At 33.5% G+C, this 20,251-nt stretch overlaps 1 protein-coding gene and 1 pseudogene across 1 annotated transcript; both read left to right on the top strand.

Moving 5' to 3' along the window:
- Nucleotides 1-2,634: 2,634 nt before the first annotated feature.
- On the top strand, nt 2,635-5,508 carry LOC148628258 (uncharacterized). The gene has a single exon (XM_088585203.1). It carries the CDS (start codon nt 2,651-2,653, stop codon nt 4,229-4,231), a length of 1,581 nt encoding a protein of 526 aa, XP_088441329.1. The 5' UTR covers nt 2,635-2,650; the 3' UTR covers nt 4,232-5,508.
- Nucleotides 5,509-11,165: 5,657 nt separating this feature from the next.
- Nucleotides 11,166-12,950, top strand: LOC148628257 (protein meiotic P26-like; annotated as a pseudogene).
- The last annotated feature ends 7,301 nt before the right edge of the window (nt 12,951-20,251 follow it).

The raw sequence follows: 20,251 nt of genomic DNA, 5'->3' as shown, positions 1-20,251 counted from the left end.
CAGTTTTTGTACTTTGAATTTTCCTAGCGAGCACAGTTCGACGTAAACACAAGTGCTTGTGCTATAATAATACATAATATAGCCGCCGCCGCTCTGTTTGGTTCATTATACCCAGCTTTGAAAGCTTTTAACTTTCAAGGTATTAAAAATTTATGCCTGTCCGTCCGCGCGTTTTCGTTACACTTTTCTCTACAACTTAGTACAACACCCACTTGATAATTTGACAGTTACTTCACATATATAAGTATACCAAAGCAACTTCGACAATTTTTCTCATATCCGGGATGGGGAACGGGGTACCACCTTAATTGAGCTTTGCTCAAAGTTTTTTTTCAGGTGAATAACTAAATACTTCTCCAGTGTTAGAGGAGACGGGCTCAATAGAAAATACCAAATATAAGACTTATTGCCTCTTTACGTTGACTTAAAAAATGTTGAAATATTAAACACTGTATTCCTACAATGTACGAAGTTGGATTTCCGTTTCTTCATACCCTAACAATGGCACCATATCAGAAATGAGATTGCTAGACAACCTCTAGCATTGCTGGAGTTTGAAGAGTAGGGCAATGTGCGGACAGCGGGCTGGTAATTGCGCCCATGTGCTAGCATGTACAAATCTGACAAAGTACAACGAAAACGTTAATATACCTTAACAAATCAAATATGCCATGGAGCAATCGATGTCTTATTCTGCATATGGTAGTTAAAATATAGAGCATTGATTGTAAAACATATTAAGAGGACGTCCACGCTAAAAAAAAAAAAAAAAAACAGGCAGTGTGTAGCACATGACAAATTTTTATTTTAAAAAAATCATCCATTTCATATCGCATATGCATCCTTTCTCGAAATTGAATGTCTGTTCTTGATTATATAACTGCAACGATTAAAGAGAAAAAAAATAACATTGAAAGCGTCGAATTCATTGAAAAAAAGGGGGTTACTCTTTCAAGACATTTTGTGCAAAATTTAGTTACTCTTCTATGGAAATTAAAAATATTTTCTGAGCCATCCATTGTCGACTTAAACAAATATTTGTATTATTCGACATACATATGATATAAATATTACATTGGAACAAAAAATTCCGTGGGATACCATCAATATCATACCATCTGCCTGGTTTCTACATGGACAGTCTCTTAATTTAATAGATATGCACACGTTAACGACGGTCGAAGTTAACATATACATTTGACCTGGAAAGCAATCGAACTTCAATTATTATATACTTTTTCTCCTTTGACTCTTCTTTTGTATGGGTGGATTGAATTACTCGCTGTATTGTAAAGAATACCAGCTTATTATTCAAAGGAGTAGAAGCGAATCAATCTATTAGTTTTACCGTCTTGTTTTAAAAGGCCTTGTCAAAATTAAGAATTTTTACACAAAGAAACTTATAAAAAGTAAGTTATTTTTCATTTAACAGTTTTGTGTGTGATTAATTGTCACTACCAACAACAAAAATATATAAAAATAAAACAATATCTTGAGTTATAAAACTTGCATAATATTTTCAATGCACGCGTTATTGAACATTATATGTCACCCCCATTTTGACGTACATTGGTTAAATTTACGAAAGTTTATCAGTATCAGTATTGTTTGATATCATCGGGATCACTCATTCTATCTGAGTGTTATTTCTGAGAGAAACGGTTTGTATGGAAAAGTTGTGCTGACAACGATTTTTTTCTGAAATACATCTATAATTAAAACATGGTGTAAACACTCACTCTTAACGAAAAATGCGTCCTTATATCCTGCACGAAACCCGGTCTGATCATTTTGCAGTTTTGCAACGTCACTCTTTTGTAAGGCGGGGTCCCGAAATTTTGGAAAGGGGACCCAGAAAAAGGAAATCAAGGCAGCAGTTAGCCAATTTTTTTGCTAAAATATTGCTCGAAATAAACACAATTTTCCAAGAGAGGGGGTTCAAATCCCCGGAACACCTTTTACCCGCCACTGCTTTTCCCTATACGATTAACCTTGAAATAAGGAATATTCTTTTAATTTCCCTGAAGTAAGGAAATAGTTTTATTTCTCTATTTTTTTCATTAATTCATTGCTGTAGCCAGATTTGCAAATTGCAGATACAATTGGTATTTGTTGAATGAACATTTAGAGTTGTCCATCTTAGACCTATATTGGATGTACACGTCATAATTATGGCTCGTTCAGAATATAAGTCTTGCTGTAATCAACAGTTGTCTTTTACTGCAGTATACATATTTTGGAAACGAAAACATAAATGCGCTAAAAAAAATAAAGCTCAAAGTGTCCAGGAATTGTTCAAATAGTTCAGGTCTGTTTAAAACACAAATTAAATGATGGTCTCCGGAAGGTCATTCTTGAGAAAGGTTGAAACTGTGAAATACACCCTATTGGTGGCAATTCAGTTTGACAAATAAAAGAAAGCATGGCGTCACACTGGTACTTGCGGAATGATTGTCGAAATGTGAACAGACGCAAGAATACGACCAAATCAACTTTTTTAAACAACTCATTTTAATTTTCGGAAAACATGTACTTTGACCTTATACACGAGGATATAGAACTTTCATTATACAAGTTAGTTCATTCAGTTTATATTTAGATAAACAATGTCTATTTGTACATTTAAGAAAGAAAAAGAACATCGCAAGAAATGAAGCGGGTCAAGTTTGCCGTTGAAGACGAAATGAACTTTACTGCAGCTTCGGTGTACGGTTCCGAATTCTGTTCAAACCACCCAACATACAAGGTAGTATCATGGTGTCCGAAACACGAGGCATCGATCTGTATGGTCTGTCAAAAATTAGACCACACTAAATGTGGCGACGTTGAGGCTATAGAAGAAGCACTGAAAAAGACAAACTCTAAACAAGACTTAAAATCTTTGAAATACAGAGTAGAAGAAACTCGGAATATTTTTAATCGACTTATCAAAGATCGGAACCGTAATATTGATGCTTTAGAAAAGCAAAAAGAAGTTCTGCGGGAAGATGTTAAGAATTTCAAAGAAAGAATTCGTGAACATCTTGAACGACTTGAATATAGGCTATCGAAAGAAATTGACCTTGCTCTAGATAAGCACAAGGAGAAACTGAATGACCAAATATTTGAGTACAATAAAAGAGACGAAACCCTTAAGGCACTGTACAGGGATCTTATACATATTAATGAAGACACTACACCAAACAGGACAATAATATTCCTAAAAGAGGCTAATGTGGCTCAGAAGAAACAAGAGGAATTTCTCAACGGTGACGTCGGTTCATTAAAAAATATTTCTGTCCAACTTAAAATGGATGAAACTGTAAGAAAAGTTGTGGATGTTCCAACGATTGCCTATGTCAAAACTGTAGAATCGTATCCAACAAATGCCCCAGAACTAAATAAATTAACAACTGAAGCTGAAAATGAAACGATGCTGGTAAAAGTCGAGGAATCTGTAAAAGAATACAATATGGATCGATATAAATTTACTCTTGAAAAAGAAATCGACGTCAAACCGACGTACGCCACGAACGCTCTTGTTCCAGAAATCACAGGCGGGATGATGTTACCGGATGGCCGTTTGTTTGCAGTCGACAGACAAAATAAACGATTGTTAGGTTATGCAGCTAAAGGACAGTTGGCTAAAGAAGCTTTCATGGAGTATGAACCATACGCAATGACGTTTCTTGACGTCAACAAGTTCTACCTCACAGTGCCTAGCGAAAAACGCATCGAAATTCGTGATTACGGCGCCCTCCAATATTGCGATAAAATTGAAATGAAGCACCACGTGTCTGGGATATCTTCCCAAGACGAAAGTATTGCTGTTGTCTGCGAAAATCATGGTATAGCGATATTGAATAAAGAAGGTAAAATTGAAAGCACTATTTCAATGAAAGGAAATAATGAGGGACCATTACATTTACAGGGAAACACAATATGCTATGCTGAAAGCAAAAAGGGTGTTATTCATGTTATTTCACTTTCAGGGGAAGTCAAGTTTAAAACGACTGTAAAAGGACTAGGATATCTACAAGGAGTGGCTGTCTTACGTGATAGTAGCCTCCTTGTTACGAAAGCAAGCCCAGGAAATAGGACTGCATGGCATTTCTCCCCAGATGGACATCAGCAAGCATTACGTGATGAATTCTCGGCCCTTACTTCTCCGCGCGCCATTGTGTACGAGAAGAAAACAAAAAAGTTGTATGTCGCCAATGGAGTTAGAAAAATTTCGGTATTTAAAGAATAATATAAACTTGCAATATGAGTGCATGTAAATATTTATTAAATTATTTGTGCAACTGTACAATGCCTAAATTGAATGTGCCTGAAATTATTTCTGTTTTTGCATAGTTCCATTTAGTATAATTATAAATCATGACTTAGTCTACCATTTTCTTCAAACAAACAGAATATTGTTTATAAATTTATATACGGCTAAAATTATCAAGTATGAAGGGCCATACTTTCCTTCCAAAACTTGCAAGTTTGGTTCTGTTGTGTTGACATTAGAATATTTCTTTATTGACTTCGCCATCGTACCCCTGTACAGATGGTGTACAGATTTAATTTGATTATAGATGTCAGCTTTATTACCACATTTTCCCAATTATTTCCATCTTTTATCATTTAATTTAAATAATACTACAATGAACAATTATAACTCCTATAACAAAGAAAGTTGAAAAAAATATAGTCAATGTGACACTCTCGGTGTCTATTGTACTCGACTCCTTTCGCCTGTCACAATACTGTTTACATTTTTTAAAATCCTTAAAGCACCTGACTAGTGATCTCGGTCATGCTCAAAAGTATACACACACTATGGGTTCTAAGGACGGTCTCTAAATATAAGCCGATACAGTTTTGTATCTTTCTTAAAGTATATAATTTTATTTGTAATCATTTCTGTCTTTTTCATAGGCGAAATCCTATCTAGATAAGTTATAGTAGCCGAATAGCAATAATTTTTCTACAGTTTTAATGTTTTGGTTTTTATCCCGGTGAGTCGTTTTTCATATTAATTTATAGAATGCGAGAACAGGCACTTGGAACCAGGAGAGAAGTCTTGCTTCTTAGAGAAGTATATAAATGGAAACTAGGCATAGTATAAACACCAATAAATAGCAAGCGGACATGTCAGAGAACACGCATAATAAATATGGAAACAAAATGATTTAATGATATTTTTGAAGGGAAAAAAGTCCTGGTCCCAAGTGCCTGCCTGTGAATGCGAGCCATTTTAGAAAGTTTTTCAAAGGGACGTAACCCACAAACACCCGACGACCTCGTTGGCGGTCTCATCGGGGAAAGAAAGTACAGTAAACATTTTTTTTTTTTCAAACCTGAACTATTTCCACTTCGGTAAGTAGCTAAATGGTTTGAAATAAATTATTCAAAAGTAACCAAGTACTTACCATAGCTAGAATAAGTAAATTTTTTGAATTCGAAGTCTACTGCTGTCCATTCAATTCGGATGTGTAAACTAGACTGTCGGGTTGGAAGGTTACTTCCCATTGCTCAAAATTTAAAAAAAAATAAAGAAGTCAAAGTCGGCAATATAAAAAAGGTCTAATAGAAATGTCGGAACCCCTCTTCGTGTGTGTGCACCTATCATTATAATCGGTGTAAACACAATTTTAATTCGGCCTATAATGTCTTATTTGGTCTCTTGCCGTTGAATTATTTTTATATAAACAGTTTTAACCTTTAGGGACCAACACAAGGTGGTTTATGAAGGGTCAAATTTAATTATCTTTTCAAAAGATGTACAGTAAAATAATTCTGACCAGCAAATGTCACTTTAAAAACATCATAAATAAAAGACAATCGAAGATAAGAATTGGATAGTGATATACAGTTTATATGTCAGTTTCTTCGATACTAGTGTCATGTTGCTTAACGATAAGGTATCGACTGAGGCTGATGCCAGGCGCATATTAAATTTGAAATGTCTTATTACTTCCAAATACGTTCGCCCTCTTTGTACTAGTAAAAGGAACTTTAATCTGTCTTATATATATTGTCTATCACGTTTTCTTACTTCTACAGTCCAGTGCACTGAGTGTGGAACTGTATTCTTTAGATTTACCTGTATTCGAACTGCAATTCCAAAAAAAACTTGGGAGACAGGATTTCTACAAATTGGTGTTATTATTCAAGAAAGACATCGGTAAAATTTTGCGAATTATTTGTGGTTTCACATTTTTTATCATGAAGATCGATAGTATGACTATTGCACGCCTTTAATTAACTGACGTGGATATACATGTACAACTTGTTCCTATAATGTCCTATATACAATAAGCGGCATTTTTTAATTTCAGTTTTTAGAGCTTTTGTTTAGTTTTTGTACGTCATATAACCTATAATTAGAGTTTCCATATTATGAACTTAATATGTGCTAAAATGTTAAGGAAAACTTATTTTTTCTTTAATTTTGTCTGTGAATGATATTGATGACTGATTTCTACTTTTTTCAATTTTCATTTTTCTATTTATTCATTTTCTATTTATTTATCTAATATGTTTTAACCACAAACGTACATGTAGAGACTATTTTAGGGTATGAACATTGAAATTCATTTTTCTAATTCATTAATTTATGTGCTAACAATTTAAGGTACATTTATTTTTGAATATTTTTAAAATGCCTAATAGTTTTGTAATATGTTATTCATGTTTTACTTCTAGAATTCTCTTGTATATATGTACAGTATATCAATGTTTATCAATCTCTGTAAAATTGGAATTAAATTAAGTATGATAATTATAAAACGAGACGCCATTAAAGTATTATATAGAGCAGAATGAGAGCAATTTGTCAGACATGAGAAAAAAACATAACTTGTAAGCGATGAGATTTGTGACATACCAGGAAAAAAATAATTTTATTTTCGACATCTCTGTGAAAGAGAGTACACTCCGCATAGAAACAAGAAACTCGTTTGAAGCTAAATTGCATTTCAAAGATATTTGAAGGTTTCAAAATAGAAAACTTATTGTTTCATCGGAAACAACAACAAAAAAAAAATACAAGAAGAAGTCCAGAAAAAGTTGGTAAATGTTAAGTACAGTTCTGCCTCAAAACCAGACGGAAGCTTAAGTATGACCAATGATTCATGCATTTTTTTTAATCCCAGATATTTTTTGATAGGGAATCCTTCAGTGGGCCGCATAGAAGGTATATTCGAAAATAAAAGTGAAAATGAAAGTTGCCCTCTGGAAATATTAACACTTAAAATTTGGTTACATTCTACTACAGAAAAGTACGGGAAAAATTCCCGCCAAAATGTGTGCACTATAACCAGTTCAAAAAATATATAATGATATATAGGAGATCCAAGGAAATGAACATAGGAAGGGTCCTGGGGACCTAGGAAATGTTTTTCATTGGATTATATTCTTTTGATTACCGCTTCAACCTTGGTTCCCTTGATTACTCTTTCATTAGTTTCATTGATTATCTTTAGCTATGATGAATCACAGAACCATGGTACATTTTTAAAAGTACAAACACATAGAACTAGTTCTGTTTTAACTGTATATGTTTTGTGATTTTATTTTTTGGTCTCAACAAATTTAAAATACGATAACGTACCCCTGTATCCGATACTCTCCAAACAGGTTTACGACCCCATCCCATATATATTCATATTGACGCAACACTGTTTTTATAATGCGGATAAATAAGTGGTATAGATTAATAATATGAAACATAGCCACCTTCCCCATTAGGTCAATAAAATTTAGTTGATTATTTAGGAAATCACTGAGCCATGACAAAGCGGGGTCCCCTCTTATGTCAGTCAGGGGGGTCTGCTCTTTTAAAAATCTCTGGATCCGCCTCTTTAAGTAAAACATAATTAAAGTGTATATTTATCATAAATATATTACATTGTCTTGCTTAAGATATGATGTCCTTTCCAACATCAAAATCACAATTTTTAAACCTACATGTGTTCAAATCTAAATCATGAATTTTATGCAAACAAATTATATTAGACAGTAATTTGAATTTTGTTGTTTGAAAAGTGAAAATATACATAATTTTTTGTTTAAAATAACATGATTTTAAAGTAAAGTCCAAATATATACATTTTTAACAATTCTAGTGAGAGAATATCAGACACTGGATACAACAGGCATCGTCATTTTGCGCAAAAGGGGTAGAAAATGGATTTTCCCCATTGTTAAATTGCGGCAAAAAATGCACCAGTTTACCTACACAATATCTTCAGAGGTAGTGTTATCAAATCTAGTCAATAGTGACAGTCAATATTTCACAAAAACTACGTGAATGAATAGGCTATAAGAATATATCTAAACATACCTAAAAGATGTAATCCACACATTGACAAGATTGATCTAGATCAATTCAGTACGTATTAGTTCGTTTACGTAAAGAAGTAAGCATTTCTTATAGATGGGGAAATCTGGTATAATTACAAGACCACAATTTGTGTACGCCATGATAAGCCCGGAAAATTTGAAGAGGGTCAATGTGGGTTGATATTTTTATGTTTCGAGTTAATATGATATATCATAGACCTAGGATTAAATTAATTACAAGTATATGGATATATGAAATAATTTCAATATTTACAATGTATATTATCATTATATTCTTCTTCTTAATTCCACCTTTTTACTCGACTACTTCAAAGATAAAAATCTGTTAACATTATACAACAAAAATAACTTTTTCCGCCTCACTTAATAATCTGTAAATAACTTATCATTCAACAAAACTGTTATGCACTTAATTGAGACTTATCAATAAAATAGAAACATTTCCCCTATGCTGCTCCCCTATGAATATCCTTGCGAATGAAAAATTTTAGCATTCTCAGAAAATTCGTCAGAAATAATAAGACTGGGTTTTTAAAATATTGAAAATCATCGAGGCTGAATATCGTTTACAACTGTCTTACGAATCTTTACGAGTGTTTTGCGAATTTAACGAATTCCATACGAACCTTATGATTTTTTTTGCAATAATATACAAGAATTTCTTACAATTAACTTCTGAATGATAGAAATGCCTTAACGACCCTTATAAATGCTTGCGATAATCGTTACGAGTCTAACGAATTCTTGCGATCGAATGTCAATTGGAATAAAACGAATAAAAAGCATGCGTTGCAATTTTTTAACAATTCTTCTCGAATACCTTCATTTTGAATTTATTTTTTGAACTAACAAATCATGCCGAGAGGTGAAAAAAAGCTGGAAGGGGTCGAGGTAGACGGAAATCGGAGAAAATTACATGTAGTCCTACCAAAGATGACCAAATAAAAAAATTATGAACAGAAAAGCAATAAAACCCAAACGGAAATAAACAATTTCGACGATTCCGGTGATAGATCTAACAATTCTTTCAACCAGCTGCTGCACCGCCACATTCCTCAACACCATCTCTGAAACACCAAAAAAAAAAAAAGAAGACAGAGCGGCGACATGAAAAGTTGACAGAGGCTCAGCAGGACACCATATATGAGTGGAAAGAACAAACTCCTGCAATATATGACACCAACCTCGAGGATTATAAGAGACGCATACAGCTCTTTGGTAAACAGGCAGTAATTATGCGCTTGTGACTTTAGTGTTACAGGAGTGGCATACAGGCTTCTCTAATTAAAGTACATTATTTTTCATTATTGCCAAATGTTACATTAAAAATAAAAATGTAGCATTATACCACTGCGAATATCAGGGATATGTGTATCTGGACTTACATTATATTACTGTACTGAAAGTTGTACAGTATGAAAAATTAATATGGATGGTTTTTAACATCATGAAAGTGAACTGCTATATGTACAAAAAATGTATGCAAGATTTTTTTTTATAGTTGCAACCTCTGCAAAGAGTAATCAAGGGAACCAAGGTTATAGCGGTAATCAAAAGAATGTAATCCAGGGACAAAGACCAGACATGGAAAACAGACATATACAACAAAGAACATAAAGTAACTACAATCATACATACAAAGTAACAAAAGTAAATGAGCAACTCGGACTCCACTAAAAACTGGGACCATGGACCAGGTGCACAGGTAGGGTAAGCGTCCTCTGCTTTTCTAGAAACACCCGCCGAGTTGCTCATAAAAAGTCAAGTCCGTGGTAGACAAACGAGGAAAGGAAAACTATGACCCGTTGAATAAATCAGTTTTCATGGTGCTGATGGATACACCATAACGATCCACGAGTTCATGATGACGACCATAAAACTTCTGTAGTGATGACTTCAATCTTGTAGCGCTGAAATATTGCTGCTCGGACGTTAAACCCCAACAAACAAACAAACATCAATCTTGTAGCAACATAACCCTGTTCCAGAAGTCTATTTGCTAGAGTTCTAGCAAAGTCTACTTAAAACCTTGCGATCCCCTGTTAATATGAATTTTCAGATGAGTCTCTGTACCCTCATTGTGTAACAGACCTGATTAAGATTACAATGTAAGTAAGTTGCCGCATTTTGATCATTTTAATGTATAAAATTGATACATTATCTGTATCTTGAAATTTACAAAATAAATCATAGTCCACCTTCCAGGAGGAAGCATGCAGTATCAAGACTCAATATCATCAGTCATCACATATATGATTGATCATATTGAATAGGTAGAACGTAATATTCAGTAAAAAGTTGAAGAGAAATTTACCGTGACATTAAATTTAATGTGAGTATTTTAAACGGTGTCATTTCTTTTATTAAATTTCACAAATGATAATAACACATTATGATATCAGAATCAAAACAAATCCAAACATAAAGAATATTAAAATAATTCCATATAAGTAAGCATCTCAATTTAAACGTCCATAATTAACACAAAATATTATTCATATAAACAATGCCCAACGAGAAAGGCAGGTAACTCCGTCCACATTGCTTTCAAGTCCACACACAAATACACGTAGTCTATGCGTTTGCACTTATTTAAAGCATGTGTGTACATTATATGCCTATTTGAATAACAAAGAAGTGAACTTTATCTTTGAATATTCAATCAGTCAGTATGCAAACTATCTGTCGTAGTAAGTTAACTGAACCAATCAAAAAAAAAATCCGGAACTGTTCTTGTTCACTTAATTTTTCTCTGAAATAGATGGCAATAATTAGAGAGGTTCCGATGATGTACGCCATATTTCATTAACATCTGAGGCGACTTAGGTTCCCCTACCTATGAACTCCCCTGATTTTACTTCCTCAGTTACCAGTGAGGATTATATGACAACGTGCCCAATATGCCTAGAACAAATGAATATTCCCAAATATTTACCATGCTTACATTCATTTTGTGTTATATGTATCGAGGCCTATGCGGCGAATGCAATATCTGATTCTAACTCAAAGCAGAAGTCTGTTGTTAACCAATCCACGCCTGAATCTCTGAACATAGAATGCCCAGTATGTCGGTCTGAGATTTCAGTGTCTAAAGAAGTGCAGTTGTGGTCTGAAAATCTTCCTTACAATTTTCTCATCGTTGAGTTGATAGAAAGGTCTAAACTTGAAAAGCCTTCGAAGTAGTGCAGTTCGTGTGAAAGAATTTGTGACAAAAATAAGACTACCAATTTCTGTGTTGAGTGTGGAGAGATGCTGTGTGTTTTATGCTCAAAGTATCATCTAGCACAAAAGTGTTCAACAACTCATAACATTAAAGAAATTAATTCGATCTCCATTTCTGACTTGAAAAGTTCTCAGCAACTGTGTACACAGCACTCAGGAGAAGTCGTAAAATTGTATTGTTGTGACCATGAAATAGAATGCTGCTCCATCTGTGTGTCTGTAGATCATAGAAAATGTGAGTCAGTGAAAACTTTAGAAAGTGTAGCAAGTGATATACGAAAATCACCACTTGTTGACAAAGTTAAAGATGACCTAAAATTAGCAAGGGATAAACTAGTTATGGTCAAAGGAAGACACAACCGATATGAGTTTAAAGAAAAAGTTAAAAATTACATGGAAGACGTTGAAATATCAAGGAAAATGTTGAAAGAAGAAATAGATGTTGTTGTAGATGAAATGGTGACGAAATTGGTTCAGTTTTCATTAGACTGTAAGGACAAAACTGATATGAATGTGTCAGAAGTTGATGATAAACTAAATTTGGTTTGTAGTGACCTTAGTTTACTTCAGTCCATTCTTGAAAAGGCCTCAAATATTCAAATTATGTTGCAAGTTAAAGAATCACAGAGGCAGGTTGATATGCACAAAAAGTCATGCAAAGAAACTTGCTATACATTTTGTACCACGAAAGGAAGGCTTAGCCAGATTTTTGGGGTTGGTATTAATTTCGAATGAGGAAAATACAATTTTGTTATGTTCTGATAATAACACGAGTTAAAGTGTATGGATGTATTTTAAATTTAACCTTAATGTGTCGTTCCACAAAAAAGAGAATTGGGATTGATATTTGGGGTTGTGACTTGTACTGTTTAAAATTGAGGGACCTAACAGAGGCCTAAAACCAAGCGTTTTAAGTTTGGTTAGTAGACTTTAAAGTAGAATTGATCGGATCTCTGAAATTGTACCATATAGTGCCACATCACCACGGGAAGGCTAGGATTAATTAACCCGAAACTAATTGTGTTCACACTTGTCCCAAATGAACACAGTTCAACCTGCTGCAGTTGTGTGATGCTGTTCCTCGCGAGGCTCTTTATTAATATCAAATTGCAATACTTAACATGATGTCACAAATGTAACTAGAGTAAAAAGAAAAACATGTACATATGTATAGTATTTCAATAAGAAGTAAAGTTTTTTTACTCATCTAAATGATTAACATTTATCAGTGATAAACTGAAAGTTACATGTTGTATTTTGTATAATGTTATGGTGCTATAGTCTTTGAGGTTAAGAAAATGAGTTTCCGTTTATTGAGCGTACTAAGTTCATTAAAATGGTAAAAGATAGACAAACCCGGTGTATTTTATTGAATATGCTTATGATGAATTATCGTGTAATAAAGTATGTTACGTCAGTACACATTTATTCTATTCCAGTTATATAACGCATAGGTATTCAGGGACAGAACCGAGTTTCTCGGCCTCCCCCCCCATTTTAGCTCCCCTAGCCATAGGCAGTATGAGCTATTGCCATCAATTGGCGTCCGTCGTCGTCGTTAACAATTTTTCAAAACTCTTCTCCCCTGAAACTACTAGTACTTGATCAATTGGTACCAAACTTGGTATGAATGTTTCTTGGGGTATTCTGCAAAGAATTAATGTGAGGATTTTTGATATGTCGAAAAACATGACCGCCATTACTAAAAATAGAACATGGGTCAGACAGTTTTTTTTCCGCATATTTCTCAAAAATATTGTTAGGTTTAGCCAAATTTAGACATGGATAAAATTATTCAGCATGATGAGATCTATCTGTGGTCAAATTTTCATTTTGATCTGTTAAGCCATGTTGGAGTTATTGCCCGTTTCCGATGTATTTTTAGCTCTCCTAGCCTTAGGCCATGTGAGCAATTGCCATGACTTGGCGTCCGTCGTCGTCGTTAACAATTATACAAAATTCCTCTCCTCTGAAACTACTTGACTAATTAGAATCAAACTTGGTATAAATGATGCATTTTTGATTCGTCGAAAAACATGACCGCCGTTACAAAAAAATAGAACAGGGGTCAGACAGTAGTTTTTCACATATATCCCCTAAACCGTTAGGTTTAGCTAAATTCTGACACAGATAAAAGTGTTCAGCATGATGAGATCTATCTCTGGTCAAATTTTGGTTTTAAGCCATGTTGGAGTAATTGGTCTTTTCAACGATTTTTTGCTATTTTTTATGTTATTTCTTTCAAAAATCTTCTCCTCTGACATTATTTGATCAATTGAAACCTAATTTGGTACAAATGTTCCTTGGTGTATCCTGCATAGAACTGAAGTGGGCCGGGATTTTTGATCCGTCAAAAATATGGCAGCCGTTATTAGAAATAGAACATAGGGGTCAGACAGTAGGTTAGCCGAATTCTTTCAATTGCTGAAATTATCCATATTATTAGGACTACAAAAGTCTTCAGGGATAAAAGTTGTCAGATCACTCCTTTAAGGGGAAAAGGACAGTTTTCAGTCAATATCTTGAAAACTATGATTAAAGGTTAAAGGAACCCCAACTTTCAATTGTTGAAAAGATCTTATGATAAGTCCTAGCAAAGACTTCTTGAGTCAAAATTGTTATACAACTTTTCGTTAAATTTATTGCCTTTGAAAGGCAAAATTCAACCAGGTGAGCGATGCAGGCTCCTGGGAGTCTCTTGTTGCTACTTAATGTTATTTCTTTCAAAAATCACATTCTCTGACCAATTGACCAATTGGAACTAAACTTGGTATGAATGTTCCTTGGGGTATCCTGCATAAAACTGATGTGAGGATATTTGATCCGTCAAAAAAAACATGGCTGTTGTAACTAGAAATGGGACATAGAAGTCCGACAGTAGTTTTTCGCTTATTACAGTGTATATCTTCAAAACCGTTAGGTGTAGCCAAATTATTCCAATTGCCGAAAAGCTCTTTACTATAAGGCCTACAAAAGTCTCCAAGGATCAAAGTTGTCAGACGTGTCCTTGTAAAAGTTATTGTCCTTCAAAGATGAAGAGTTATGAGTTTTTTTTAACAATTTTCAGCCAATATCTTGAATTCTAGAATTCTACAAAATAGGCTTCTGGAAAGGGGTTATGTTGCTACAAGACTGAAGTCATCACCATGGAGGTTTTATGGTCGTCATCATGAACTCGTGGATCGTTACGGTGTATCCATCTCCACCCTGAAAACGGATTTGTTCAACGTGTCATAGTTTTCCTTTCCTCTTTCGTCTACCCCGGAATTGACTTTTTTATGAGCAACTCGGCGGGTGTTTCTAGAAAAGCAGAGGACACTTGCCCTACCAGTGCACCTGGTCCCAGTTTTTAGTGGAGTCCGAGTTGCTCATTTGCTTTTGTTCCTTAGTATGTATGATTTTAGTGACTTTATGTTCTTTGTTGTGTATGTCTGTTTTCCATGTCTAGTCTTTGTCCCTGGATTATATTCTTTTGATTACCGCTATAACTTTGGTTCCCTTGATTACTCTTTGAAAACTATAATAGATAGAAAGAAACTTTTAATCGCTGAAATTATCCTTATGACAAGTCCTACATTTTGTACCAAAGTCTTCGTGGGTCAAAATTTTTGGACAACTCCTTGTTAAACTTATTGCCCTTGAAAAACAAAATTTAACCAGTTGAGCGACTCAGGATCCTGGGAGCCTCTTGTTTCAAAAACTTGTTTTCCTACTTTTTTACTGATTTCAGTTATCATTACATACTAGTAAGTGTTAATTTCTGTTACAATGACACACATATATACTATAATTTTATTTTCCATACCAAGTCACACACACACACACACACACACACACACACACGTTTACTCCGAATTCGGGTACTGATCGCTGTGGCATATTTTGGTGTTTTAGTTCACAATGTACAACATGTCATACGTGAACTATCTGACTATATCTGTCTGTACACAATTTTACAAAAAAACTCCTCTGTTCTACTTACATTAGCAGAGTTCAATGAAATAAGATATGATTGTCCCTACGAAAGTTGCTTTTTTTTTATTTTATCCTTGAAAAACAAAACATGACCGTCATGTCTATTTATAGAACATAAGGTAAAGTCAATTATTTAAAGGTACTTTAAAAACGCACGTTAGGCAGAGACCATTTTCTTCTTCTGGGAAAGGGGGGAGGATTTTGTTTTAAGTTAAGACTTTTTTTCAGCAGCAGTTGGAGTTCAAATCTGAATTGTTAAGTAAAATGGGATATATTTATTAAATTTTACTCGAATTTGGAACTTTTTCTGTTTTTTTCAAAATACCCTCTAGGTATAGATAAAGTAAAAAACATGATATAGAAATGGCCGTTGCCTACCTGATGGTGTTGTAATTGTGTGCAATTAGGTTAAAGTGCACGCGCACACTTCTCAAATTACGAGAAAACACGTTCGAACCCTATTTAATTGCCTTGGAAATTTTCCGATGCAAAATAAATTGTCAAAAAAATTGCGTTTACCAATCCACACCCATAGTTGATACCAATTAAAATTTATATCATGCATGCATGCCTTTGTATTTCACTATTTGTTGAATGTTTCCAACAACTGAATAAACACAATTACTGAGATATGACATTCACACATTAACCTTAACCAAGGAACCCTTGATACCTTGCAATTCTTAAACAATCACAATTCCTTCAGAAAAAAACCCAAAAAAACTGGAACACACTTTATATTCTAGTGTTAGTTTTGTTCAAAGACACTCAAACACTTACGTGTTCCCCATTTTCTTTTTGTTTCTGAATATCTAGCATGGTCATGAACAATAAACAATATTTCAAATGTGAATAAAATCACAGGTATGGCACTTCATAAGCTGAGGAGAAGAAAAACAAGAAATGGCTGTGCATGCTCAAAAATTATTTTTCTTAGGGATTCCATGTTTATCATGAAAATAAAATACAGACAAAATCCACGGAAGAGTGTATTTTTTGTTGTTGTTGCAACGGCATGAAATTGCTGTCCATATCCGTTAAGTATGGTTCTTCCTAAAAACCAGGCAGGGGGGATTCATCATATCTTAAGATAATCAATGAAACTGTATAAATGTGCATTTGTTAGGTCCTAAAAACATACTTTTTTCTATGTTCAATTCCTTGGGTCTGCTACTTATCTTGGAATGTTTTCACTGGTTATGAATGTAAAAATTATGGCGGAAGTTTTCCTGTACTTTTTTGTAGCAGAACATAACCAAAATCTAAGTGTTAATATCTCCAGTGGGCAACTTTCATCAGCCTGCTAAAGGAATTCCAATCAAAAAGTATTTGTGATCTACTATTACCTTGAACTATTTTTTGACTTGCTATAGTGCAATAATTCTGGCGGGAAATTTTCCCGTAATTTTTCTGTAGTAGAACAAGACACAGTTTGAAGTTTTAATATCTCCAATGAGCTACTTTTATTTGCACTTATATTCTCTAATATAGTTTCTATGGGGCCTGCAGAAGGATTTGCAATTAAGAAATATTTGAGATTGAGAAATGCATAAATCACCCATTATAAACCTCAGCCTGGTGTTTTAGGCAGAGCTGTACTTTAAACGAAATGTTACCAAATACCTACGAACAGATTCATAAAACGAAAGAACCCAACTTGTACTGTACCCCTCATGCTGTATCCACCACTGGATGTGTATCCAATAATGGTTCCATTGTTAGATTATCACCTTGCTTTTCTGAAATCCATAATTAAAAACAACAACAGCAAATGTTCTAACAAAGAAAACCCCACAAAAGTAGGTAGGAGGGAAAAAAAGGGAGAGGGGTGGGTCGAACAAGTTACAAGTGTGCAAACTGATCTACGTGCACTGATCATAGTTGAGCGCTCAGTTTAAAAAAAAAAGTTAAATTGTTACTGAATACTCGAATGAAAAATTATATACTAATTTAGACGGGAACAATAATGGAGATAATATTTATTTTCCGTATAGTAAAAACTAAACACATTGTCTCTTCGATTTAATCGGTTTATTTATTAGCTAATAAACCCTATTATTAATTTCATTTTTAAGTTGCACTGGTCTTTCCAATTGTGATCCAGCTGATACATGACATCTTTAATTCATAAATCTCATGATAAATCACACGATTAATCAAGTCGTAACTAGTGTACATTGACTCTGAATGGCAATTTTAAACATACGATGAAATTAAAAGAGAGAATATGAAAGGTTTAAGATGGTGTCTCGTGTGTGCACAGTGTTAGTCATTTACTTGCGTATTAAGTTATAATATACCACGTGCTTGTATAGTGCGTGTAAATATAATTACATGTAACTAAAAGTATTGAAAAACACGTGAGTGCATGTTCAACACTAAGAGTTATTAAATTTTATTTGCTTAAATATTTGTCCACAATATTCTAAATTAAAGCAGCAGTGAATTCACAAATGAAGAAAATATGAATATGATTCAATGGAGGTCACATAAAGTTCTGGAAAAAGTGTAGTTACAATGGTGGACAAAGAGATTCCGAAAAAGGGTTGGTTAGGGTGTATGAATGAACTTAAAGGGACCCACTCGACATACGTTCCTGTTATTCTTATAATCAAATATACCCTCGGGCATAAGCATCTTGTCCTCATAGGATGGGTCATGAAAGACTTGTACAAGTATATTATAATTCAAGTTTTCTTTATTACCACACTGCTCAAAAATGTACATGTATGTGCATTGTACTACTCCTAGCGTTGAACGCAAATATTAAGGCATTTTCTGCGCTTCAAACAATTTTTGTTATACCTAAATCGATCATAATCATTCATTCTTTGCAATAATACGTTTTCATGATGTAAACACTGTATGAACTTCAAACATGCACGCCAATGTAATCTAAAGTTTGCAGGGTATTTTCTAATAGTTTCATAAAAAAACTTGAGAATTTACCATTATGTACTTGGTGTTTTTTTTTTTGCGATTTTGATGAAATCCCTCATAAAATGGCCAATTTCAGATTTATAAATTTTCCAAAATAATTCTAAAACTACAATTTTTTCGATGGTTAACAGATTTCAAGACAAATTATTGAGTAAAAATGCTTCATAATCACCAGGTAAAAAATATAAACATCTGTAAGGGACACTGAATACTTGGGAAAGTCTTAAAACGCATATGGGAATGAAGAACTTTGTCAAAATTAGTGATTTTTCGTTTCGTATCAATCTGCTGACACTGAAAAATCCATTTGATTTCTATAAATGATGCTAAGCATATAAAAATAAACCCATTTCTACTGTAAATGATATATTTTAACACATACATGTACAGCTCAAATCAATTTCTTTGGACACAGGTATTTCCGTTTATTTTTCATGTGACATATTAAAAAATGTGTAATATCCACGAAATGAATTTCGTCTTCCAGCTTTCACTGAAACTCTTTGATTGACCGTTTGAATTAACAAAATTAAAAAAAAAAAAACAAAATGATATGTATAAGCAGGATAGACCAATATTACATGTGAAATATTTAATGTATTAGTATGTTATCATCTTTGACAATTTCCCTCTTTTTTAGACCAAAACAAAATTTAAAAACAGATCAATAAAAAATTAACCATTCATAAATCTATCGTAAGTTACTATCAAAATGTCGAGAAATAATCGCAAAACGTTTTATTTTCTATTTATTTAGCTACATAAAGAATTTATTTATAAATTAGTTGTGGTCAAACCCTGAGCCTAATGAATCGCATAAAACTAATCTTCACTTCTTTTGCAACAAGGCTAATTCCATATAAGAATAATGTAATTAATCCTTTTTAGAGACAAAACCTTGAAGCAAGTTTGTATAGATTTTTGTGTCACCAAAAAGTTAAAACAGCTGTATAACTATTCGAAAGTTGTATTATTAACCAATAAATTTAGTATTGCATATGGAAAAATACGTTTATTATTATTATTATTATTATTATTATTATAAGCAATTAAGCTTCTGATATGAAACAAGTGTTAAAAATGATCATATCATAATTAATATTTGATTTTTTAGGACGTTTACCCTACCGGTGCACCTGGTCCATGCTCCCAGTTTTTAGTGGAGTCCAAGTTGCTCATTTGCTTTTTTTACTTTGTATGTATGATTTTAGTTACTTTATGTTCTTTGTTGTGTATGTCTGTTATCCATGTCTGGTCTTTGTCCCTGGATTGCATTCTTTTGATTACCGGTATTTGGTTCCCTTGATTACTCTTTCCAATTATGTAAATGGTATTTATCATAAAGAAACTATTTGACAAAAGTAATTTGCCTTTTTAACAAATTCAAAAAATAAAGGCTGACAGGTAAGAATATCATGATATCTAAATACTTTGTCATGTCATATAATTGATGATTCCACAAATAGGAGTTCAGAAGATGAAAAGTGAAAGACTTGAAGTCGTTAGAATATATTATCTATGTCGAACAATATTTCCTTGTTATTGCGAATAAACTGAGAGTTCATGAAACAAAAACAAAAAATAAACAAGCAGTGTATCAAGACTAGTGAACAAGGTTGGACAATACTTACGTGTTGAATAACCTGGTATAAAATTTATCAGGATTATACGTACAGTACACAAAAATATAGCCATTGGAGTGCATTTTACAACAACACTATAGATCAATTCTGTTTATTATAGGATTAAACAATTTTTTTTTTCAGAATTTATAGATGTG

This window comes from Perna viridis, chromosome 1, assembly GCF_037379345.1.
Source record: "Perna viridis isolate PV_CMFRI_1.1 ecotype Kerala chromosome 1, ASM3737934v1, whole genome shotgun sequence".
In the NCBI taxonomy this organism is placed as follows: Eukaryota; Metazoa; Mollusca; class Bivalvia; order Mytilida; family Mytilidae; genus Perna; species Perna viridis.
This window is presented reverse-complemented; position numbering and strand designations above follow the sequence as displayed.

What these genes read in the sequence shown, in the direction of transcription:
- LOC148628258 (XM_088585203.1), top strand. Translation starts at nt 2,651, where the DNA reads ATGAAGCGGGTCAAGTTTGCCGTTGAAGACGAAATGAACTTTACTGCA.